This window comes from Plectropomus leopardus, chromosome 14 (genome assembly GCF_008729295.1).
Source record: "Plectropomus leopardus isolate mb chromosome 14, YSFRI_Pleo_2.0, whole genome shotgun sequence".
Classification (NCBI taxonomy): Eukaryota; Metazoa; Chordata; class Actinopteri; order Perciformes; family Serranidae; genus Plectropomus; species Plectropomus leopardus.
In genome coordinates this window covers 4,114,889-4,140,308 of record NC_056476.1, presented here as the reverse complement: position 1 = coordinate 4,140,308, position 25,420 = coordinate 4,114,889, and the positions used below count along the sequence as shown (strand labels likewise).

The 25,420-nt window shown below is 41.2% G+C and overlaps 1 protein-coding gene across 1 annotated transcript in view; it reads right to left on the bottom strand.

The window, feature by feature from the left end:
• Positions 1-24,988, bottom strand: part of LOC121953244 (protein jagged-2-like) — a 69,999-nt gene extending 45,011 nt beyond the window's left edge. The window contains exons 1-3 of the mRNA XM_042500225.1: positions 24,678-24,988; positions 23,379-23,702; positions 761-818 (exon numbers count right to left, since the gene is read on the bottom strand). Of these exons, the coding sequence (XP_042356159.1) occupies positions 761-818; positions 23,379-23,702; positions 24,678-24,746 (451 nt within the window). The 5' untranslated portion in view covers positions 24,747-24,988. The remainder of the gene's footprint in view (positions 1-760; positions 819-23,378; positions 23,703-24,677) is intronic.
• Between the last annotated feature and the right edge of the window lie 432 nt (positions 24,989-25,420).

The following is a 25,420-nucleotide window of genomic DNA, read 5'->3' as shown; positions in this document are numbered from 1 at the left end:
TGTAAAGGTTTCAGAATATAAAATCAGGCCGATCACAACAGTCAGAACAGAGTGGGTAAAGCATATCGTCTCTTGCTGAGTTAATAATCAGATATGAGTGCTCCTGAGATTACAAGCAGCCTATCTGGACGCCATAGAAACCTGCTGAGCGAGCCAAAATATGAAACAAATACTGTGACCTCAGCAATAAGACATTTAACCCTTTGAAACCTGGATTGGCATGCTGCGTTCAGATGCTTTTCACAAGTATTTAAACCTTTGAAACCAGAACAAATTGGTTAGATTTCTCAGCAACTTGGCATCAAACTTTCCCAGAAATTGCTAAAAAAAAATGTAAAATGTGACAAGAAAATGGCCCAAAAATCAGCTTAAAAAAAAGAAAGAAAAAAAATAATCAAATAATCAAGAAAACTATATTCATAATTATCATAACTGTATATTTAATAATTATTATTTTTCATCTTGTTGCTGTTTTTTTTTTTTTAGATCATTTCCTGTCTTTTTTTTAGCTTTTCTTTTTGTACTAATTTCAGGTAATTTACTCTTCAATTTTTACTAATTTCTTGTTATTTTGGGGGGGGATTTCTTGTTAGGCAACTTATTGTCTTTTTTTCATGTTTTTCTGAGAAATAAAGTTAGAGTTAATAGAGCTATGATATGTTAAAAAGAAAAAAATCTGAGCAAATTTAAGGCAGGAGAAAAGGACAGAGTGATTCAGGATTCAGAGGAGTTAAAACCAGTACAAAGGGCTGATCCTTACCATTGCTGTGTGTGCCGTTGTCCCTGTCCCATGCCTCCACTATCACAGTGTACGCTCGCTGAAACACAGAGAGGGAGGGGGGGCAGAGGTTATCAAAGTGCACGCTAATACAGAAACACACACACACACACACACACACACACACAGAAAGTCAGATATGTCTGCTTCAGGACGCAGAGTGCACTTGATGTGGCATTTACACAGAAACTGAGATGCGAGCTGCCGTCACTCATAAACAGACACACATGAGCACTCTCAAACACACACACATATTCTGCATAAAAGCTGAATAACGATGGGAAACGTCTTGTTCCCACACTGCTGTCACTGATTAGCTTCCATGTGCCCCGGGCTGGTTAACGAGTGCCGCCAAAGGTCTGCGGAGGAACAAAACATTCACCTGGAACACGTTTTTCATATTTCACCACACAGCTCGGCTTTGTTATGATAATGTGGTTTCACAGCCCAAACCTGAATCCGGTTTTTCACCTCTGGATCAGGCAGAGATTGATTCTCTCGATCGTAGCGTATTGATCCCAGAGGGCGTACGTTCGTCTTTTCCTCGGCTCCACGGGGAGGTCAGCGCCCCTGGAACTAGCAGGGATTTGATGACTTGCTCAAGGGCACTTTGAGTGGTAATGTATTGATTTCCGATGGGGAAATCCAGTTTTCCTGCCTTCTCCACGGGGATCTGGTTAGGACTCAGAGTGCCTTTTAATTCAAGTGGCAGGGGAGACATTTGGGAGGATGGAATCGATATCAAGAGTTCAGCGGTTCTTGTGACAAATCGTCTCAGCTAATGTCAGAAGAAAGTATTATAATTTTCGGAAATCTAAAATCAAAATCTAAGAAAACTTTTATACTATAATATATAGTATAGTTATACTAATATTATACTTTTAACTATGTCTGCAAGCAAATGACAACTACTGCGTATTTGTCTGGGGAATATAGAGTATTTGTATTCAACACAAAGGACCCCTTTTGGCCTGAGGTTTTCTTAAAGGGACAGTTCACCCAAAAGTCAAAATATTATTCATCTTACCTGTAGACTGCCTACAGGTATGATGACGATGAATGGTGATGAAAAATGAATGTCTGCCTTCTCTCCGCCCATGTTTCCCATGGAGTGATAGCGCATCAGTGACGGTAGCTGACAATGAGGGGGCGATTATTTTGTAATTATTTTTTCTTTGTTTTTTTAATCATAATCGTAGAATCACATCATTCTGTGGACTTGCTCTACAATCTGTCGTTTTGTGGTCCCTGAATGCATACAGCAGGTGGAGTTTCGTGACTTTTTTCCTCCTCCGCAGCACTTAACACTCGCTGGGTGGATAACTGATCTGCTGATCACATCACCTGCAGAATGGACAGTTAGGTTTCACTTTCAATGCGCCTGCTGCAGTGTCTCTGCCCCAAGTGTACAATAAATAAACTGAATAGATATTACATTACTGCTTCTAATGAACAGACCAGCTCCAAAAAATCTAGTTGTGGCGGCAAATGATGATTAGTCGCAGGCCGCCACAAATAAATTAATGCGTGGGAAACCAAATTTTGGTCCAGCCCTAGTAAATAGCACCACAGGTATGAGGAACAACATGTGTTTTTGATTTTGGGTAACCTGTACCTTTAAAGCTTCAAGGCCACCAGTTAGACACTTTAGTACATAAATCATAGAGCTAGAGTGAGTTTGCAGTTCAGCAGATTATTGTCAGCAGGTCTGTTTCAGTGACAGACGTTAACATATTCATGAATGAACTCCCCAAAGGACACACTGCTGCCGTTCTAATAAGTTTTCTGCAGCCAATTCTGTTTTGTGCATATCAATACTTACAATCACATTCATCATCATATACTCTTTAGTGACAGAGTATTGTGAGGATATTGTGTGTAAAAGCGCAGCATGCCTGCACACTATGCCCTACTTCCCAGAGGAGAAGGACTCCGCCATCCCACAGCAACAAACTCAAACTCTGGATTGTTTCAGGTGCAGGGGCTATTTTTTTCCTTTTTTTTCACGGGCATCAGCAAACAAACCGAAATGGAGCTCGCCGTCTGTCAACTGCATGGGGCCGGACGAGCAGCTGTGAGTTCCCATGACCCAAGTCTGACTCAGAGTGAGTGAGGGCTGCAGGGAAGATTACAGGGGAGGTTACAAAGTGGTGCTGGGAGAGATTAGAGACAGAGAGAAGACAGGAACATGAAACGAAAAGGTAGAGAGCTGAAGTGTTTTACGGCACTTTAAAGGTCGTTTTATGGTGCTCTGATTTGGGTCGTTCACAAAAAGAAGAGACAGAAAAGAAGCAGGAGGGACAAAGTCATGAGTCAGATATGAAACCATGTTGTTACAAGTATTTAGTAGTTGCTTTTGGGTTCACATCAAGTCGGTTTGGAGCTGCAGGGCTCCAGACTCCAGCCATTTAGTCGTCCCATTTTGCGACCATTTTTGGAGACAGTGCAACTAAATTTTCTAACTAGGAACACCAGAGCAATTTACAAAGTATGCCCTCATTTTTGGTTTGTTTGTTTTTTAAATCAACATCGCATATCAAATAAAACAGCAGGAGGGAGTGAGAATATGAGTGTTTGTGTGTGTTGCCTTACAAGCCACATTACTAACATTACATCTGCTTCACTCTCCAGGAATTGGCCCTTTTCTGCCTGTCTGTCTCTAACTTAAACTGCACTGGTTTGACCACGGAGATGTGAGTGACAGTGAGAAGACTGCGGTCTTATTCTCGGTCAGCAGAACTGGAACAGATCTTGTTCCTGCGTGTTTCTCAGTAATCTACAGGCAGCATCTGATGTTTCTGCGGCAAACTAGCCATCATCACTAAAGTTTGAGTGTCTCCATATTCTGACTTCTATGGTAAATGCATTGGAATACAGATACATGTGACTACATCCACCTCTCAAAATGAGGTCTTAACACAGCGTATATATAGAAAATACATATATAGATGTCACATTGATTGGAATGTATTCACATGAAGTATAAAACATGTTACCTTTGCCCCTTTTAAATTAAGAAATTCCACTTAATTATGAGGGGAATCACTTAAACATTTACAATTTGCGTTGCTGTAAAAATGATGACAAATGAAATTCACTGCATAGAGATGGAAAATCAAACATCATCAATTTGGAAAATTGAAATTAAATTGTTAAATTAAAGTAATTTAAGTAAGTAATAAAGCTATTAAAGTAGAAATAGCTACATTACCAAATACTTGAGGTGTAAACAGTGTTAATTCCCAGCAAACACCAGAGCTAAGCAGCTAAGACTTTGTGACTTTTCCCTTTAAAATAAAACAGCCAAATGTATTTTTCTGGTAAATCTGAAAAGTGTCTATTTCTTACCAACTCATTTATCAGTAAAACTGTTAAGATGAAAAAAATATAAATGCCTTGCATGTCGATTTAATAAAAAGCACCAGTGCTACTAGTGGAAAAAGTTAGTCTGGAGCTTTATATTCAAATTAGTATTAGCATTCACTTGTTAAAAAAACTGCAGAGACAGATGCCTGAAACAGCAGGACTTGTCCACAAGAAACCCAAAGTGTAAAGCTTTGTGGTCATTAGAGCTGCAGCTAATGATTATTTTAAATTTAGGCTAATTGCTTAATCTATAAAATGTCAGAAAAAGTATAAGCAATGGTGATTCCATCCGTAATTGTAATGATGATACCCATACTGTTGTTTGCATTTCACCAATAATAGCACACAGATATTGTCAAAGATCTCACTGGAAAGTGAACAAGGTGTGCTGACAGTTCTGCTGTATGTGACGCTAAATGTCAAAGCTAAAAAACAAACCAAAGAAGCAGAGAGGAACTAAGAAATTCATGAATACAAATGGGAAAATACATTTATGCAGCTGTAATAAAAACATAATAGTTGTAGAAATATAAAGCAGGCAGAGCTCTCCTTTCCACCCGCTGACCTGACAGACACTAACCCAACTCTTCAGCATCTTAACAAAGACCTGAACATGGAGCAAATCAAGACCCCCTGTCCTGTATCCTCTTCCCCTCGTTTCCTCATCGACCCCACTGATTCAGATAGTTTGAAATGTTGCTGATACAAAGCTGGACCAATCTGAGGCACAGCTGGTGAATTCACAACAAAATCAAATGTAGGAAAAATGTTTCCAGTGAATATTTCTGAGAAGTTTCGTGAGCCTGGTGGCGTCGCGTAATTTCATGCAACCTCCAGAGAGAGACGGGAGCATTTTATAATCTCGTGTTTTACCATCTTTCCCCCCTGAGAGTGTAAGAGCGTATTACACCATCACCAAGAGACAGAGGCAGCCAGAGTGAGCAGTTACATCACTACAATACGACATGATAGGGGCGCTGTGGTGGCTGTGAAACTTTTCCTCTATGCACTATAAAAGCAACTGCTTGAAATATTTAAGATTTTCCAGATTTTCAGCCAGATTGTATCAAAACAATGTGGGTAGTTTGTGTAGATAAACTGTGGTTAAAGTGCCCAGATCTCCCTGCTTATCTACCAGCTACAACTAAAACATCTGCTGCCACAGAGATTTTCTTTTTTTGGAGCCGAAAACCCTGGTGGCTTTTAAAAAAATGTGACATTTCATACTCTATGTTTGCAATATAGTCATTTTATATTGTCATTTTATATATGTCTCGTGGAACAAGCAGCGGCACGTCAAGTATATTCAATATATCACCTACCCCTTTGCTAAGGAACAAAAAAATGAACTTGTGAAGAGTGTCGTGCTGCTTTCACAGACCCCCCAAAAAAGTCTGAATTCAGAGAGGGGACACAGAATGATAAAAAAGGGACGCACACACACACAAAGACAATGGCCACGCTGAGACAACTAGCCTCATTCGTGTCTGACATTTGCCACCTTCTTTCAAATTCCTCCACCATTTTAGTGATGAAGAAAACAAAACAGAAATGTAAGTATTCAAATACTGATTTGGACGTCGATTATCATGTCAGCAATTAAAGCTTTGATGCTTTGAATTATTCCTGTCAGTCTACTAGATGTTACCATGACAATGTTTAGTCTGAAAAACTGACTTGTGCAATATGCCTGCAGACTTTAACTTAAAACGATTTTATAAAACTAAAAAATGCAGCAGTAGGGTGTAACGATATGTCAAGGGAAGCTCTTTTGCAATAACAGATGTGATGATGTGCCCTGTGGAGCTGATAATTGATCACAACATCAAGTGAATCTCATCAGGTGGTTCTCAAACTGAGTGTAAGCGGGGTGTCTGTTCCCGATCACATGACACGTATCAACTGGAGCGATGACAGAGGACGTGAGACTCATGATTGGTCAGTTAAGAAGGTTGAGGGCGATGTTACAGGTTTGTATGCTTATTACCAGTTAGAAAAGACTCTGAAAATTTAGCTCAGAGTAGTTCCAATCACTACTAACCCAAAAACCATGACCTCAGACTGAGGCTGCTCTGACAGCGCAGTGATTAATGAGCCCAGTGAGCAGCACTAACTCCATAATGAGTGAAAATAAGTGGACATTATCATAATCAATCTTTCCCTTTGTAATCAATTTTAAATGTCACCGCCGCTGGCTCTCAGACAGATGGGGCTGTCCCACGGCCTCAGAGCAGCCTGACACCAGTGTGTGTATCGTGTGTGTGTGTATACATTTTTGAGCGTGTGTGACTAAAGTGTGCGTGAAGTATGTGTGTCCTTGAAGGACAGGAGCTGGAGGATCAAAGTGTCACGTCCCTGCTGTCTGCAGCGAGACGACCTTATGAGTCGACTCTGTCACTGTGTGCATGTGCGTGTGTGTGTGTGTGTGTGTGCACTTTAAGTGTGTGTGTATGATATGTGGGAGGGGTGGGGAGGGTGGGGACGTGTTGGAAGACACTTGACACCTCCTAACCAATTTACAGGAGTCAGAGGGATTTGAGTTTTCATTAGGCGAGGAGAAACCAGCCCACTCCTCGCCGCCTTCACCTGTTCAATGAATAAATTACGGCTCCGGCGCGGCAGGAACAGCCGCCAGCTACACACAGCTCTACTGAGGATATACTGTACAGTCTAGAGCTGCTCTGTGAAATGTGATTTCTAAACATGCTAATCAGATTTATTCTCCAGAACTGCTGCTGCTACGACACTTCTGAGTCACTTTCACTTCATTCCTTGATTTACTGTCAGTAAAAAACTCTATATTTGACTCTGGAGCGTCGTGACTGGCCTAAAACGTGCAGTGTTTTCTTTTTTTTTGTCAGATGGTGGCCGCTAAATTGGGTGTGGCAGTCATGAAGAGGCAAACAAATCACTTCTTCATGATTTGGGGAACTACTAGACATGAAGCAATGACTGATGAGGCAAATTTAACCACAATAAAAACCACTTAAATACAAATCAAACACTCCCTCAGATAATAAATCACATTTAAAAAATTAAAAAAACAACTTACCGCTGGGAACAGACCATATCACATTAATAAAGATATACTTGATGGTTAAACCAAATTAAATAATTTCAGTCATTTCATGAATATTATTGTGAGAAATAATCAAATTACCATGTGATTAGGTTAAAAAAATTAATTTAGCTACTGTATTATAATGAGAATAATAGTTAACTGCAGCACTGGCATTCACATCAGTACACTCAGTGTTTGTACTACAATGGCTGTACACATAAGCGGAAATGTTCACACGTGTAGTCGGTGCATACGGCCCACATGTGCAGTCATAAATTTTGGATGTCTACAGAGACGTCCTTGAGGACCAGCGCTGACATGGACAGATTTCAAAGTTTCTGTCATGAGGATCCTCGAGCAGCTGAGGCGAGCTGCAGATTCAGCTGATAACTCTCCGTATGGAAAACACACACACACACACACACACACACACACACACACGTCTTAGTTTGGAGGTGACAGAGACCTAATGATTATTCAACTGATCAGTGCATCATCTGTGTGTATGTGTACCGTATTTGGTAGTTTTGGGTAGGCGTGGGTGAATATGAAAATTTAATGTCACGTTTTTTCTGGCCAAAATGGTTGTGATACACTATCCTGTCCTATACGATCCAAAATATCATCAAAATATGCTAAAAAAAAAACAAAAAAACAATCACATCAACTAAAAAATATTTGTTTTAACTGACAAATAGTTGGGTTTTTTTTTCATTACAGATAAGACATCTGGTTTCACTGAACATCGTTAAAAACAGTCTTAACCCCTTAAAGCCTGGATCGACATCAGTTTTCTTCTGTACAGATGCCTTTCACAGGCTATTTAACCCTTGAAATCTGGACAAATTGGTGTGATTTCTTTCAAAAAAAATGAGGAAAAACGCTTAGCAAGAAATGTTCTGCAAATTGCAAGAAATCAGTAAAAATTACCTGAAAAAAAGTCCAAAAAAACGACATTTATAATTATTACATATAAACATATATTTAAAATTATGTTAAAAAAAAAACTCTACACATCTGTTTTCAAAGTTGCAGGATTTTGTGGGTCATTCTCTTGTTTTTTACCTTCCTTTTTTTGATTATTTTCAGGTAATGTTCTTGTTTCTTCATTGTTAAACGAATATCCTGCTTATTTTGAGCCATCTCAGAGCCATCTTATTAAGTTGCTCATAGTTTTGCATCCATGTTTTTGAAAGAGGTCAGATCAATCAGTCAGGTCTTACAGGGTTAAAAAAGGCTGGGTTTGTAACTATTTGAAATGGCATCATACCTTTGAATATAAAATATGCCAATCCTTGATTAAGATCTTTTGCATTTTTTAAGTTGGTATGTATGCAGCTTGTTTTTGCCAAGTGGCAAAACTCCAAACTCCAAAAACCAGGAAACAGTTCACTGACTGGCCACTTGAGGCTGGCTCCAAAACAGTCCCCTCACATAAACTTCTATGATAAAACGCCAAACTTTACAGCAGAAAGAAACATGTTTACAGCCTGGTCTCTAGAGCTAATTCATGACAACTGTATAGGGGGCTAAATTTTTTATGTAACTCACCCGTTTACATATTATTAAGATTAAAAGTTACACATAATTAAAGCATGGTCGCTCTGAGTGATGTCACTGTGAGTGTTTGTAAAAGTCTAAGAGTCAGATCCACCTCGGACTCCTCCACAGCTCCACCCGAATATGGTCACCTCTGGCTCGTCTCTTTTATTACTGGTTTTCCCAGCAGTCTCTTTTTATGCTGCTTGACATTTCTTTATGATTATCCCGGTAATGGACATGAACTACTATAAACTACCTGTTAGTGTTTTGTATTGCAAGTAGGATTCTTGCAACTTAAGGCAAGTAGGATCTAAGACTTTTTACATGCCACTGGGAATTAACATTCAGACCAATTTTACAAGAGCCAATATTGAAGGAAAGACTTTTTAAGACTTTTGAAAGACATTTTAATAGCAATTAAAACCTTTTAAGGATTCACAGGAATCCTAATTACAATCCACGATACAATTTTACATTGTCCTGTACCTAGTTTTAAGATGCACTCATGTATGAAATGATTCTGCTAAAATCAAAATTTTAAAGCTCATAATCATGTGTTTGGTGGCTCTTTTGTGGGCGTAACAACTAACAACAACAACAGCATTACCTGCAGACACTCAAACTTCAACTGCAAGAAGTCGAGGTGTCAAAAACCAATCGATACGATGCACAGAGTCAAAAACACTCAGGTCTTACACTTTGTGGTGGACTAAAGGAGAATATTCCTTTAGTTGAAATTCACAGCAGCAGGGAATCGTTAATGGTAAAAAAGAAAAAAAAAATCCTGAGACCCAATTAACAACTTTTCTCGAGTTGTGATCAGAGATGAAAAAAAAAAAAGCAGCAGCAACACCTGTCACGTCACACCTGTTAGTCTATTGACATGAATAAAACATGTCGCTCCCGGCAGAGAGGAGCTGGGATGGTTAATTTAGCACATTATTAACAGAACAAGCCCACTGCCCCTCCGCCTCCTCCACCCGCCGCCGCCACCACCACCAGCACCACCTCGTCTCTCTAAGGAGGCCCCACCGCACCAACCCTCCCCCAGGAGGCCTCGTTCAGACAGCAAATCTAATCAAAGCTAATCTAATCAGGTCTTTATACTCAGCTGCAGAATGGGAAAATGACCCAATTCACTTTTCCCACACCAAACGCATGAAAAGCTATTTCTGTCGCTCCAGGTTACGCCGGCTCCTCCAACGACGGAGAGGAATTCTGAGAATCTTTTATAGTAAATCGATGTATGTTTGGTAAAGGAGGTACTGTGTGAAAACACCGCCTTAAATCCATTAGTTAGCCCTCTGGCTCAGTCGTACACTTGAAAAGAAAAATGACTCCTTCAAGGCTAAACGCAGTAAGATAAAGGTGATGTTTCTCTAACTCATGATGGGAGTATTTCCACTCTACATGGGGCTTGTTTCCACAATTTCAGTCTGTTCTTTATCAAATTTAGGTGCCAAAGACTTCAAACAAAGCCCGCTGATCTCAGTAAGTCACAGCACATACAGAGATAAAATCTGAGTACAACACTGTGCTCAGATTTTTATTACCTCCTTGTCAAATTGTCTGTAATCAGATGCTGCCGCCGGGATTCTGGCTGCACACACTCCCACTGTTACACTCCCCCAGCCACTGTGCGTATACACCACAGTATACTGCAGCCACAAAGCAGGAGGAGAGATGTCATCTTGTCCTTTCCTACTTTACCTCCTAATACAACCAGAACTACTTATCACTCATCTCCCAACATGTAATCTCAGACTCGGAGGCATTTATGGATGTATTGTCTCCTTGGAGGCACATAAAACACAAAAGGTGACATGCTTTTGATTCTAGCATCTGTGCTTTATAGCAAAGTGACAGCAGGGCTCAGGCAGTCAGCACACGCTTATCAGAAAGGAGAATAATTGGAGCAGCAAGAAAATTACATGAAAAAGCCAAAATTCAATAAAAAAGGCTTCACATTACAGCATTAATTCTAAGAAAAAGCTCACCGCCTTCACTGTTGCAAAGTAGTCCCCATAATGACTGTGAAAACTGTCTTCTAGATATATGAGGCCCTTTTTTTATACAACAGTTGTGAAAATGTGGACCGTCTGACAGATTTCCTACTAACTCGTGTAATACTGGGAACGAGTCTGTGACCAGTTCAGATGCTTGGCTGCAGCTACTGATTCGATAACGGGCTGTAAACAGAGTGAAGTGGAAGAAAAGACCAGAGAAAGAGAGAGTGAGAGAGAGAGATGGAGAGACAAATTCAAACCAAGCATGACCGTACAAGTCCACAGTGACTCACTGATTTAGTGGGTTTTCAAAAACCTGGCTGAGCCGTTGACATTTTATGATTGAAACGACATGGATGTGTGTAAATGTGTGTGCAGCACAGTGGCTCTTGAGTATATGTAATTCTGCAGAGGACTGAAGACCTTTTGAACAGAAACTTGCAGCAAAAGGAGGCAACAGCAGCACAGGTGTCAAGATAAAAACAGGCACAAAGCGGAGCATCAACGTTAAAGGTCCAGTGTGCAGGACATAAGGCCATCTATTGGCAGAAATTGTATATAATATTTTTTTAGATTATAATCACTTGAAACGAAGAGTCTTTGTGTTTTTGTTCCCTTAAAATGAGCCGTTTACATCTGCTAAAGAGCGAGTCCTCCTCTTTTTCTCGGGAGAAGGCAGCAAAGCTAGATGCCCTTAAATCCTACATACATGAGCTTTAAATGTAGACTGACTAACACCGTACTTTTGTGAATGGGGGGCGTGAATGGGTATCACTTTTTATTCAAGGGTTGAGCTGATCTTTAAATTAGGAAAAAATGTAAGATTCAACCTGTCAATCTACAACGCAAATTTCAATTGTATGGGAGCGTTTAGAAATCTATCCAGACTATCTAACTCAAGTAGTACCTGCTGACCAGCACAAAATCTTTTTGGTAGAAAAACAAGCATTCATTTGCCAAATTTCAGCCCCCCATTGCAAAAGGTGTGGCCACCAAACAGTTTGGGGAAAAAAATGATGATCCAAAAAAATAGTACAATAGAGCCCTGTGCCAACAGTTTCTGATTCTAAATGTTTACACAAAATATCACGATACTGTGCTGTGTCCATTTTTCCCCACCCTTATCCAACAGTACCCCAAAGCACCCCCATCAGAGAAACACTTTCTCGTTTATTTCGTAAAGGTATCAACATGTCCTAACCCGACAGATTAGGCTAGATGTCTTGTGTGTGAAGTTGTTTTTGAATGTATATTCCGCACTGCAAATGACACATTTTCTTAAGTTTTGCAAATGTCCCTCAACAACAGGAAGCATCAGCTAACAGGGAACGACATTCCCAAAAGCAAATATGCAAAAGAAAGATGTCTGAACTACTGCTGAATTAGCTGATTAATAAATTGATCGACAGAAGACAGAACTGATTATTTTGAGTAAATAATCATGTTTCAATGCTAAACATTTGTAAATTTCAGCCTCTTCACAGTGAGGATATGGAGCTTTTCTCTATCTCATATATTATCAAAATTAATTAATTCCCTTCAGGACTTTTAACTTGAAGTCACACAGAGTGATTAGAGGATGACATATTGGGCTCAGGCAAGAGAACTCAAATGTCACCGCAAAGCAAGAGGGACTCACATTTGATGCCTGACATTGTATTACATGCTCCCCTGTAATCTCTTGGACTGCTCTAGTTTCTGAAAAGTAGTGAAAGATCTACGAATCAGGTGGATGGGACGCTCTGGGAGGCCCAGCAGACGACACAAGAATACCATCAGCTGCTGAGATGGATCCTAAATAAGGCTTTTCATCCCCGTCTGCTAACAACTGGATGCAGCTATAAATTCAGAGCTCCGTGTCAAGCGAGAAACCAACACCTGAAGCAGGCGTGAATACCAGATTCAGCATGTTGCACTCCAGAGAGCAGCACAAGAGAGGCCTTATGTAAACGCTCTCAAATCCACTCCTGACATTTTGCCCGGCGCAGCTGCCCTCCTCTATCTCCGTTTCTCTCTGTTTCCATCTCTCTCTTCAAGCTCTCCATTTCCCCCTCCCTGCGCTCGTCGTGATAACTCAATATCTGGGCACAAAGGCCGAGGTATAAAGTCATTGTTCCCGCTGAAAGGCGCGGTGACAAAGAGGTTAAGGCAGCCCTCGTTTTCCACAGCGCCGCCGGGAAAGTGATATTCACGCCGTGGGAAAACCCCGACCGGCTCCTTCATCACTGATCCACCTGAGCGCAGATGTGACGAATCAACAGCCCTCCTGCACCAAACAGCAAACACAAGTAAAACTCTTTCATGTTGTGATGAAGTGGAAGGAGAGAGGAAAGTCTGCTGCGTGCAACATAAACTCCGACTGTTGATTTAACATAAATTCTTAAGTGGGAGGAGAAAGTTCAAGTGGCGTGACAGCGGTTTGGGTGCACAGTCTTACAGCTGTCATGTGGTCGAGCACATGCACGCTTCAGTTAAGTGTGAACACGAAAGAGAGACACAAGGCAGGTTTACATTACAGATCTGCACACAACTTAAGTGAAATTTTTCGAAATGTTGATAAAACAAAATTGCAAGACGACTCCTAACACTCCACGAAGCATGGCGATGGATGTTCAGAACATTAGCAGGTTTTTTTCTACTGCAGCCACCACACTAGCCGTCATTATTTCCGATCAAAGGCGATGTAGGCGTGTTATGCGAGCGTTAATGGAAAGCAAAGCCCCTTATACGTGGGAGTAGCCACATATGACGGATTTCTGGGAGGTGATAGTCCACGATTTCACAGAGGAATTGTGGATTCAAAACTTCAGGATGATCTGCTCAACTTTTGAGGAATTATGTGATGCAATAACAGCTCTTGTAGCTCCTGCTGCATCACGAGGGAGCCAGTTCCTACTGACAAACACACAGCCATAAGATCATGTGACCTAGAAAAGCTACAAACTGTTTCCAGTGCAGTTTTGAGAAATATGACTTTTTGGACCACCTCATGTGAGCATAAAAAACTTTTTTTGCAATAAATTTGAGTTTTTTTTTTAATTGAATTGTTTCTATTAGGTGTATTTTATATCCGCAATTTCAATTTCCGCAATTTTAGGTTTCATAGAAACCCGCCTACATACATCAAGTCAAAGGAAGAGGACCGCAAAGAACTACAGGGGAAAGTATTATCATGTAGTTCAGGGCATTTTTTATTTTTGTGGTGCCATTGAGCAAAAATCCGGGTTCATACACATTTTTCTGGATATGAAAAATGTGTTTCAAACATACCAGATTTTATAATCGATCATTTCAGATAGCTGGCGTACATGAAGGGAGAGCGTGGGGAGAAAGTATATTATATATATATATATATATATATATATATATATATATATATATATATATATATATATTTAAGCTATATTGAATGGAAAGATATGTACAGAAGATTACTCCTGAATTCCATGACTTTTCCTGGCCTGGACTACACGATTGTAAAATTCCAACTCAAGGAGCTTTTAAACATTATCATCGCTGATAGAAATGATGACCAGAATGATCCTTTAAGATGAATCTATGTGCCAAATCTCAACCCAGAACTTTCTCTATATTCCAGCAGAGACTTTAGACACGCTGCAGATTAATAAGTGTGTGAGAGTGTTACGGGGGTTTCTCCATGGGGTGGGAGTTGGGTAAGTGAGGTTACTGATGGAGGTTTTGGCCCCAGATGTGTTGAGAAATGCTGCTGAACCTTCACCCAATCCCTCTGGAGAGGACGGTTAGCACAGGCTGCACCACTAGGAGAGGAACGCTGTAGTAATACTTCAGATTTGCTCGGTTTGATTTCTTCAGCATTATTTGGAAAGCCAAACGATGAGTCTCAACTTGCTGTGCCTGCAGGCCACTTTTGATGACAGTCACAGCAGCCCCGTACAAGTTTCCATGATTTCAGCACATTTCGAGGATTTTAGGAAACTTTAAGGTTTTTAGCACATTTCTAAGATTTATGGACCTATCCAAGGATTTTGCATGTTTCTACGTTTTTTGGACATTTCAAGGATTTTAGGACGTTCCTTGAATTATGTTGATACTTTCAGTACATTTCTGGGATTTTAAGACGTTTGTAGGATTTTAGGATCTTTCTCAAAACATGGGAATTTTCAGTATTTTAGGGCGTTTGTAGGATTTTAGGATGTTTCTAGCATTTTGGGACATTTTCAGGATTTTAGGACGTTTCTAGGATTTCAGAACAATTCTAGCGTTCTGGCAAAACAATTTCCAATGTGAATCACTTTATTTTCACTGAAAATTAGAAAATGGTAAGGGGGCCACCTGGCACCCAATCAGGGTCCAGATTTGGATTGTTGGCCGTAGACTGAGTATCACTGATTTCAAACATCATGTGCTCTTTACTGGGATGAACACCAGAGAGGAATGCTCTCATGTTAGCTCAAAACACTCTGCAAAAATCCCCCTTAAACACAAAGATCTTCTGACTTTGTGAAACTACCATAAAAATCAGGCCATGGCTTACAAATCCTTACAAAACCTTGTGCATGAATCCAAAACTCAGCTTCTGACTTTGTGCAACTTTGGTTCATGAGCGGCTTCACAATGTGAGCCTGAATGAGCCAGATACAAAAATACAACACGAAGATCTTTTCCCACTCTGTTCCGAACCAAAGAAAGCAAACTGGAAGTGCGATCACACCCTCAAAGCTAGCAAAACAAGCTAACAGAACTGGAACACAGCAGCCAAATGATTCCTAACGCACAAAATATGTAGCTACAGGGTTTTCTCCTGGTAGGTGCTCCGAGAGAGAGAGAAGGGGGAAGATGGACAAGATAAACACAAGATATAGGGAGATAAACAAATAGAGCAACAATGAAGGGTTTGGTTATAGACAACCTCCAGCTTGCTTTTTATTTCCCATCCTGCCCTTTTTCTGTTTAATCTCTCGTCTCTCAGTGAGGTCCAGCTGAGCTCCATTAGCCCTGTGAACATTTACTGGGAGTCAAGTGGGAAATTAAGCTGTGTGTGTGTGTGTGTGTGTGTGTGTGTGTGTGTGTGTGATGCTTTAATCACCACTGCTCACCTCAGTGCTCACAATGCATGCATTTCATTACCTCTGCCTCTCCTAAACACACACACACACACACACACACACACACACACACACACACACACACACACACACACATGCATTAAGACTATACACACAGGCTCCATTTACACCTGGTATTAGCATGTAATCTATAAGTGGATATGTCATCTGACGAGGGGGGAAAAAGCATGTTAATACGAGGTGCAAATACAGAACGGACTGCGATTGGAACGCTATGTGATCAGCGAGATCATATATGGAGATGAACTGAGTCACACTGTAATCAGATCTTATCAGGTGTAGAAGATGTCTATATTCTTGAGGAACAAATGCACAAACACAACTGTACACAACTGAAATGACAGGACGCTCATCGCTTATTAATATCAGGTGTAATAACAGGTGTGAATGGGCCATAAAGATGAGCTTGCACACTTTTCACCTGTGATAAAAACACACATGCATGAAACTGATCTGTACATACTGAACACATTGGCCTTGGCAATGATTCAATGGTTTACCATAGCTACATAAAAAACAAGAACTCGTCCCCGATTGGCTGGCAGGTCTCCATTACAACGGTATATGAGGACATCTTAAACATAGTGCAAGATTACTGGTTCTATATCGGCACTCAGTGTAGGATAAACAACAGGTAACCATAGCAACCACACTAATGCTCCATGCAACATCAGCACTTACAAGGTCATGATAATTGAGTCTGTTGAAATAAAAGTAATGGACTTGATGAAAAAGGTGTTGTTTGCCCCTTTAATGTAAGGACACTGTCACTTCTAATGAATCTGTCTCATGTTGAGATTATTATGGGGTAAAGGGTAATTTTTTTGCAACCTGGACCCTATAATCCCATGTTTTTGTGTTTAAGTGACTAATGGGACAATAAGTTTTGAAACTGGTCCAGTATTGAGAGAAACACGCTGCAATTAAACAATTTGGAGCATGTATTTACAGTCACTTTATGGCCACTAAAAGTGCTTTTTCCTGCCACTGACAGGCCCAGGTTACTGTAAGTGCCAGACAATTAATGGAAGGGATCCCTGCAGATAGACCTTCCTGTTACACAGTAAGATTACTTTTTGTTTAACCAGAAATAGCATCGAAGTCGCTATCACCAAACCCACCAGACTCCATTAAAATACAGTTCAGTCATTCATAATTGTAAAACCCACTTTTCAAAGTGCACAGAAGCAAAATTAAACTCACAAAAGCCATCTTGCATCATCTTTCCACTGTTACAACAATCAAAACAACTCTGGCTTAGTCAAAATAAACTCTTAATTCACCCAGTTAGGGGTGAAATGATGCTTGCTCTACACTCACTAAAATCACTGTTTACTTAAAAGCAGTCTGGTGGGATTTGGTGATGATGATTTCGAGGCTGTTTCTGGTTTGACAAAAAGGATTTGATTCTTTAGCAAAAAAAAAAAGTCGATCCCTGTGGGGATGCTTTCCATAATGTAGTCAGACACTTAGAATAACAATCTGAGCCTTTCGATGGCAAGAAGCACTTTCAGTACATCGTACACTGATGATGCATAATTGCCTCAATTGCTTATATTGAAGGATATTTTGTGGCTGTCAGCTGCAGCGTTCTCGCTCATTACTGGACCGATTTCAAAAACTGGTGTTCCCATGAGTCACAAAAACACAAGAAAATGTGGTCCAGAATATAAAATACTGAATTTGCCCATTATAGTTAATGTATAAATGAATACATTTTCAAAGTTCCCAAAATAAACCCAATTCAAGGTCAACTCACTCTCACTTTTCCACGGTTTTTAACCATTGTGCATGGTCATCATCAAGTGATGAAGACATGCTTGTTCAGCAGCCGTGACGATTTTGCTCTATATCACTTACGCACTTCACATTCACGCCGGCTTACAAGTTAAGATCGGGAAAAAGCTAGTAAATGGACCTTGATCCTTTTGTAAAACTACTATTTCCAAGTCAATTAGCAACAATATGAGTTCCTGACTGCAAAAGAACACCTTTCAAATTGACTTGTTGGGATGATAAATTGAAATTTTCGTTATAGATTTTGACTGCAGTTTCCATACACACGTCCTCTCTTTTTCTTTTTCTCTCACACTCACATACACAAACAGATTTATTTAGTCCAGTTTAGGATGCTAAAAAGAGCTTACATTTATTCTCTGGAGATTTAAACCAAACCTAAAGTTTTAAGTTCTTGTGGGGACCTGCCTGTAATGTAACTGTGAGAACAGATTTACACACAAGTACACAAAGCTGCCCGTATAGACACACATCAGTCACAACTGAACCAACCCCACCATCAGCGTCAACAATCAATCAGCTGCACAAACTGAGCAGGTAATCACACATTTATACGCCTCAGAAACAGGTCAGCTGACACGCAACCAGCGACAGCGTGGGAAAGATGAGCAGGCCGTCCTGACCGCAGTTAACCGAGCAGAGAGCTTTCAACCGCCTCGCCTGGCCGGCACACACCACGCAACAGAGCCCCGCTGCGGCCTGCTGCAGGCTCTCAGGCTTATTAAAGACACACGGAGCAGAGGGGGGTGCAGGGGGAGCGGGGTGCATTTTGCGGTCTGAATTTGTTGTTTTAGAAAGAGAAACATGGTTGACCTACAGTATTTACTTCATAGGATAAAAACATTGGAGTTTTGATGTTGCAAAGTCATGAATGCACAAAGAAAAGGAGAGCTAAATCCTGCTCTTCAGTCTCATCGCTCTGTGAAGCAGCTCTGCATCTTTCAGTGCCAATAAAGTCTGTTCAAACAATGTGAAGCAAACATGATGATATTTTCAGTCAAAAAGTAAATGGCAGCTGGTGATAGCTGACTACATCACATCACTCTTACAAATAAAGGTTCCTCTTAAAGGGCTGACAGTCTACCAAGAACCCTGTTTGAAGAAAGGGCTCTTTGGATGAAAGAGGTTCTTAATTATCTGTAGAACCTCTCATATTGGGTTCTAGGTGGTACCTTTCACAGAAGGCTCTAGATATAACACTTTATGTTGGGTTCTGGGAAGAGTTGAACTGTGTGACATTTTCATGGTACGATAACGGTCTAATAAAATTTCAAGGTTTCACAGTTTGGCAGTATACAATATTATATAATTATTATAATTTTCATTTACAATGGCCCTTGAAGGAACAGAAACAGCAGTTTTTTGGGGGGCCTTTAGAAAAGGCCACTACCAGGAAGTAAAAGGGTTCTCCTGACGGTCTAAGAGTGAGGACAGTCAGGACAGTCACATAAACTGAGACATGATTAGTTTCAGTACAAGTACTGGCAACAACCATGTTGCAAAACTACTCATATTTTAACGAACAATCACCTAAAAAAAGACATTGCACAATGTTTGCTGATGACATCAGCAGACGCACCAACAGCAGGAGCAGATAAATTACCGACTTCATTTAACTGGATATGATGGTTTTACTTAGCTGCAGCATGTGGTTCTGTTGATCCACAGCTGTGTTGCATGTGTAGGCCTAAAAATATGACATTTTAGTCTTTCCACATTTTGCAGGATCATCACTGGAATCCAAACACACCACATCATCTCGCTTACTCACCTAAAACACACCAACCCTACACCTCCACCCGTTCCCAAAAACTAATCAACCGTAAAAGCGTTACCAAACCAAGAAGAGCTCCTGATGGAAGGGCAGGCGAGCGCGCCAAGGACGCAATCGGCAAATGAGCCAAACGAGCCAAACGAGCCAACCGCCGGCAGTGACAGCAGTGAGGAAACAACCGAAGGAGACGACGACTCGTAGTCATCCAACATTGCACTTTGTGATTGTTCAGTGATACTCCTCCGAGTGAGGTGATCTTTGCTCGGTGCCGCTGTAATCATAGCCTGTTTTCCTAATGCTATTTCACTAAAACATTTATTCGAGGAGGAGGAGGAGGTCTCTAAACAACAGCTGTTCCACCTCTGTCCTCTCAGATCTGCCAGGCTGAGGAGGAAATTCTGGCAAGAGTGAGGGCAGAAGGGAAGAAAAAAAAAAAAAAACGGGCCATGAAACTGAAGGAGTACGCACCCTTGATCCTTGATTTACTCACAGAGGGGTGAGGGGAGGACAGACGCTCTAAAAATACCCCATAAGGAGAGAGGGAGAGGCTGGGGAAGGTTTGGGTGAGAGGGGGGGCAATAGAGGAGGAAGAGGAGAAGAAGTAAATGCTTGTTTTTGCTTCAGTCACTACTGTAAAAAAAAAAAAAGCATCTAAAGTTTCTGCGTCCTAAAAATACACCTCCCTCGTGACAGAATCCTCACAAGGAAGCCTGGTGGATTTTTATTTTATTTTGAAGGGGGGGCAGCTTCCTCTCTCCTCCCCATCATCCCTCCTTCCCTCGCTCTATCAGTCAATCCCTCCTCCTCCTCCTCCTCCTCCTCCTCCTCCTCCTCTGGTCCCTTTCATGAAAAAAGATGTCACTAAAGACCCAAACAGCCGGAGGGGTTAACATGAAGGGGACATGATCGGCAGAGGAGAGGGCAGAACAATGTCCTTCTTTTTTTTATTTTTTCCAGCAGCTAATTCATGTCAGGACCAGTGGCCCAGATACTGGGGCCGACCGAAGGAGTCCACTATAGCAGCACCAGAGGCTACAGGCCACGGCCTCACACAAACACACTCTGTTAGTGACTGTCAGCGCGTCTGTCGGCCGGCAGCACGCCACACTGAGACTGCAGTCTGTGGAGGGACGAGGGCAAGGTTTGGTCTTGTACAGTAAGAAGAGACGGAGACATTTCACTTCTTTGATAAACCTCTGATCAATGTGGGAGGGACACATCATTTAATTTAGAGGTCTGTCTGAGAAGATTCTTCAATGAAAGAAGGAAAACCTCACAGTGAGCAAGAGAGGAGGGATAGCTGTTCCATGATTGACTGGCATGCATTAAATTAGGGCTGCACATTATATATATAAATATTTAAAAAAAAAAAAAATCTTTATTTTGATGTCCACTTGCATGATAAACACACTAAGGGTTGACAGATTATCAGCCTGGCCAATTATTGGGGCCGATATTTGTTATTGATTAAGAAGTGCAAAAAAGTGTCAGCATGGGAGGAACTTTGACTTTGTAAAGCCTCAGGAAGCTATTTATATTTATTTATTTTTTATTGAATTTTTCACTTCACAAGTTGCAGGGAACTTGCTGTGTATGATGTTGAAGGTTTCAGTTTTTATTAAATATTTGGTAAAGGCTAAAGACATAGTGTGTATGAATTCCTGAGTGCAGCCGTGTTTGATGCACAGAGAGGTTCGTACCACAGGTATTTAACAACCAGCCAGTGAAAACTTTTATAAGCTGATAAAAAAAAAACGTCAAGTGTGATGACATTTTTAAAAAGCCTCCAACTGCTTCGACCTTGACAGCCTCATCAGAAGACACTGCTGAACACTGATACCCTCCTTCCTTTGTGCCCCTCTAACACACACACACACACACACACTCCTCCACCCCCTCCCGGGCGGATAGTGGAAAATACTGACCCCACACACGCCGAGTGAGACAATGACCCAATAACGGATAGAGCGTGAACCTGAGAGGCGGCGAGGTAAAGGCATCCCCCGGCCCAGATTGACCGAGGATCTTCACTTGTTTGAGTAGTTGGTGACACTGATATCCACCGCCTGTGTCACACACAACTTAGTGGTAACCGTATCCGCCCGCAGGGCCCCAACTTACTACTTCCATCTTCCCCTCCGCTGACAGCTGACCATGAGGAGTGATGAATGGAGAGGTCACGTAGCCGGCCGGGCACACAAAGCACCCGATATGTACGATATGTACATTCTGACATGAACACACAGACGGGCTCTCTGCTTTTTCACAACAAGAATGTCTGAAATGAGCCTCTGAGTTGCATGACTGCAAGCTCCAGGAATTTCGTATCCATCATTGATTTCAAACACTGACTTTTCTACAAGCTATTAAATGTGTTGCTGTTGCAAGTATGCAAAAATCAGGGTTGCAGCTGATGATTATTTAATTGATATTTATTTTTTGTCTCCAAGACAAATGTCCATCACTCATTCCCAGCGCTCAAGCCAAGTCTTCAAATGTGTTATTTGATGTAAGCAACCATTAATAACCCAAAATATACATTTTCATGTCTATAAGGCAGAGAAAAAGAGAAATCCTTAAACTAGAGAAGTCGTAACCAGGATTTCTCACTCAGTCTATGTCTCCAACCCACTGTTACCGATTCCTTAAAGTCTTATTTTCTGCATATTTCAACCTGTTTTCAATGAAAATAAACTAAATTAAAGCTTTTTTTCTGAAAATGCATGTCACTATCTGGAAATTCCAACACATTTAAACACAGTGCAATCAAGAAAAATGATGCGAAATTGAAGTTAATACTTAAAACAACCTTCTGAAAAAGGTCGAAATCTCACTTGAATTAAGAAGATGTCTTTACGAGCTCAATGAAAGCTCAAAATGACTGTAGGTTTAAATTCTTACAAATCGTTATCTGAGGAGTCATAAAGGACTTTTCTCTACTAGTCCATTAAAAGCCAGCAAACTAAAATAAAATCCTGATTATTGAAAATATTTGTGAAGACATGATCAATCTGAACTTTCATCTCTGTTACTCTCTTTCAGTTTGACTGACAATGACCAATGACTCTTATTTTGACAGCTCACTAAGCTGTTATGGGAATCAAACCTGTGACGTTTCCTCAACACGACGTCACTCTCACCATTAAACCTCTCTGATACAGCAGCTCTGGCCGTCAGGACTGTTCCTGTTTCCCACGCTTGCTCTCTAAATAAAGCGCGGGAGCAGGTTTTGATTGGCTCCGCTGCTTTGTTTAGATAAGATAATAAGTTACCTGCCACTTCTTAATCAACACTCGCTTGGAAATCCTCGCCCCCCCCCCTCAAACACTGGCAACGCAGCCCTCCCTCTGCCCTCCACACACTGTAACTGAAGTCACGCAAACAGCAGCCTGTTGGGTAACTCATCAAACCAAGACACAACTGCACCGCCGCTGTGCGTAAAAGTCATGCGTCATGCGCGCCCAAGGTTTTGGCCTGATCAGAAACACACAGACGTCCACTCAAAACCTCCAAGAGAGGAATGCGCTGCTCCTCACGAGTTGTTTGATCATGTAGAGACGCCAATAGTTGCCACGCGGAGGGAAGAATGAGCGGCATGCAGAGACCCAGACAGCAATGATAGACTTGTAACAGAAAACTGTGCCAAAATGTGCCAAATTACACTTTGTGCAAGCTGGGATGTGCCATTTCAGGCTGCATCATGATTCACCACCCAATCATCCAAACTCCCTTTGATAAGTCGACATTTTTGCACACAACATGAAAGATTATTGAGATTAAATCCTGTTTTATAATGACATTTTTAGAAAAGCTTTGACTTCTGTTGGTGCATCCAGGTGAATATTTTGCAACTTTTACGAATCCCCCCCAATAAAATCCAGCTTTCATCAACGCATACATTTTTTAACATCTCCATCAGGACAGCACAATACCGTGATCCACTTACCGGCCACGCGAACTGGAAGGGAATGATGATCTTCCCGGCGTCATTGTTCCGGTTCTGTCCGGTTTTCTGGCCGCCCTTGAACTGAAAAGTATTCCCACCGATAACCTTAGTAGTTTCCGAGCCGTAGGTGCACGGTCCGTTGGTCGTGACCTCTGTTTGGTATTCCTTTAAACACACTTTGAAGTAGGTGTCGCACTCGTCCGCGCCGCAGTGGCCCTCCGCCGCGCTCTTCTCCGCGTCGCAGCAGTCGCCGTTAAGGAGCTGACCTTCGGGGTTTTCCACCGAAATCAACTGCAGCTCGAAGTAACCCGTGGAATGAGACACCTGAGGAGGAAGGTGAGAGAAGTTGAAAAGTCTTGTAGTACAATAATGTCCATTTTTCAATCCTTAAAAGGTCAACTTTGATTTGGTGAAAAAGGTTAATTATTTCTACTATAGTATTTTAAGGGGTTTGTGTGAAATAGAAATTAAAAATTATCAAGAAAATGCCACTTGATGAACCAAAAATCTAAAAAAATATATATGCATTTCTATTGGAAACAAGTGAAATCATCTCATCATGAGCTGATTTAAGGGGAAAGTAGGACTTTTTTGCAGTGAGCAGTCGCTCCGCAGCCCTCACTACTGTACATTTTGGCACAGTTGAACTTCAGGGCTGCTTAACAAGACTCCACTTCAGCTCAGTCTGCGTATCAGGCTGCAGCTGACAAAAGATCCGACTGAGCAAAACCTCAGAACCGGATTCTTCTCAAAACAAGCGGAAACATCTCACGGAAAATAAGACAAACAAATCTGCCGAGGAGCTGAAATTCTGAACATTTGGTCGCAATCTGAGTTCTGCAAATTATATAGACTAGAAATGATGCATACAGGTGAAGCTGGACTGCAAACCTGAAGCTTTTTCTCCCAAATATTTGCGTCATAAAGATTTTTAGAATATGCGTAAAACACGAATTAACGCACTTAATGGCACCGATCTTTTGGAGACAAAACTTTAAAGATAACTTTCATGAAATCGTGTCATTACTTTGAGATTTATATTGCTGAAGATGCACATGATAACTGTATTTTTGTACAGTACGAGAGAAGATGTTTTTTAAAAATTGTCCGTAAACTTAATTTATCTCCTCGCAGGAAGCGCAAATTTAGAAATTCCGAGGTCATATGATTCAGCTGCCGGGCGGACAATCCTATTAAGGCTGGAATTTAACCCCCTCCAAAAAGCAAACTTCCAAGTCGATTGATAAGTTAAAGCACCAATAAAAATATCACCTCCCTTTGAGATGATAAAGTTCTCACCTCAGCCCACAGCGTCAGGAGAAGACACACTAGTGAGAAGCGGTGCAGTTTCCCCAGATTATTCCACATGTCTCCGGCTGCTCGGTGTTGGTTACCATGAGGGAAAATTGAAAAATAGGTCTGTCTCAATCAGTCAAAATTATAATGAAAGAAAAAAGCAGTATCCTCCTCCTCCTGGTGTCCGAGGCATGCACGGCGTGGCTGCTCCCCGGGATGCCTGCGGCTCTGGAGGAGGAAAAGCGCACCGCTGCTGCTGCTGTTTGGTCCACGGACGCACAACAAGACGCGCGAACTCCACTTCCCTCCGCCGCTCGACGCACTAAACAGCAGAGAAGGGGAGCAGCGGCGCGTCTCTGTTGGCAAAAGCCAGAGTCGGGCGCTCCCCCGATGATGGACAGCAGCGTGGACCAATCGCAGGCCGCCTGGGTGGGACGTTTGTCAGCTGTGAGTCAATCAGAGAAAGAGGCGGGATAAGGAGTAAGGGGAGGACCGCTGATGGATTTATTATGGAAGTTTTCTCACACAGGAGCTTGCATTTTTATTTTTATTACACTCACACCGTAAAATGATGTTTTATTTAGATATATTTCTGTCCACATTCGAATAAATTGTTTGTTTTTTTACAGACTCATCAATGTGAAAATGTTTCTGTCGCAGGTTTTAAGCAGAATCCTGATTCAGAAGATTCTTATAAAACACAAACACAGTTTAAGTTTAAATTTGACCGACAAATAATCAATGAA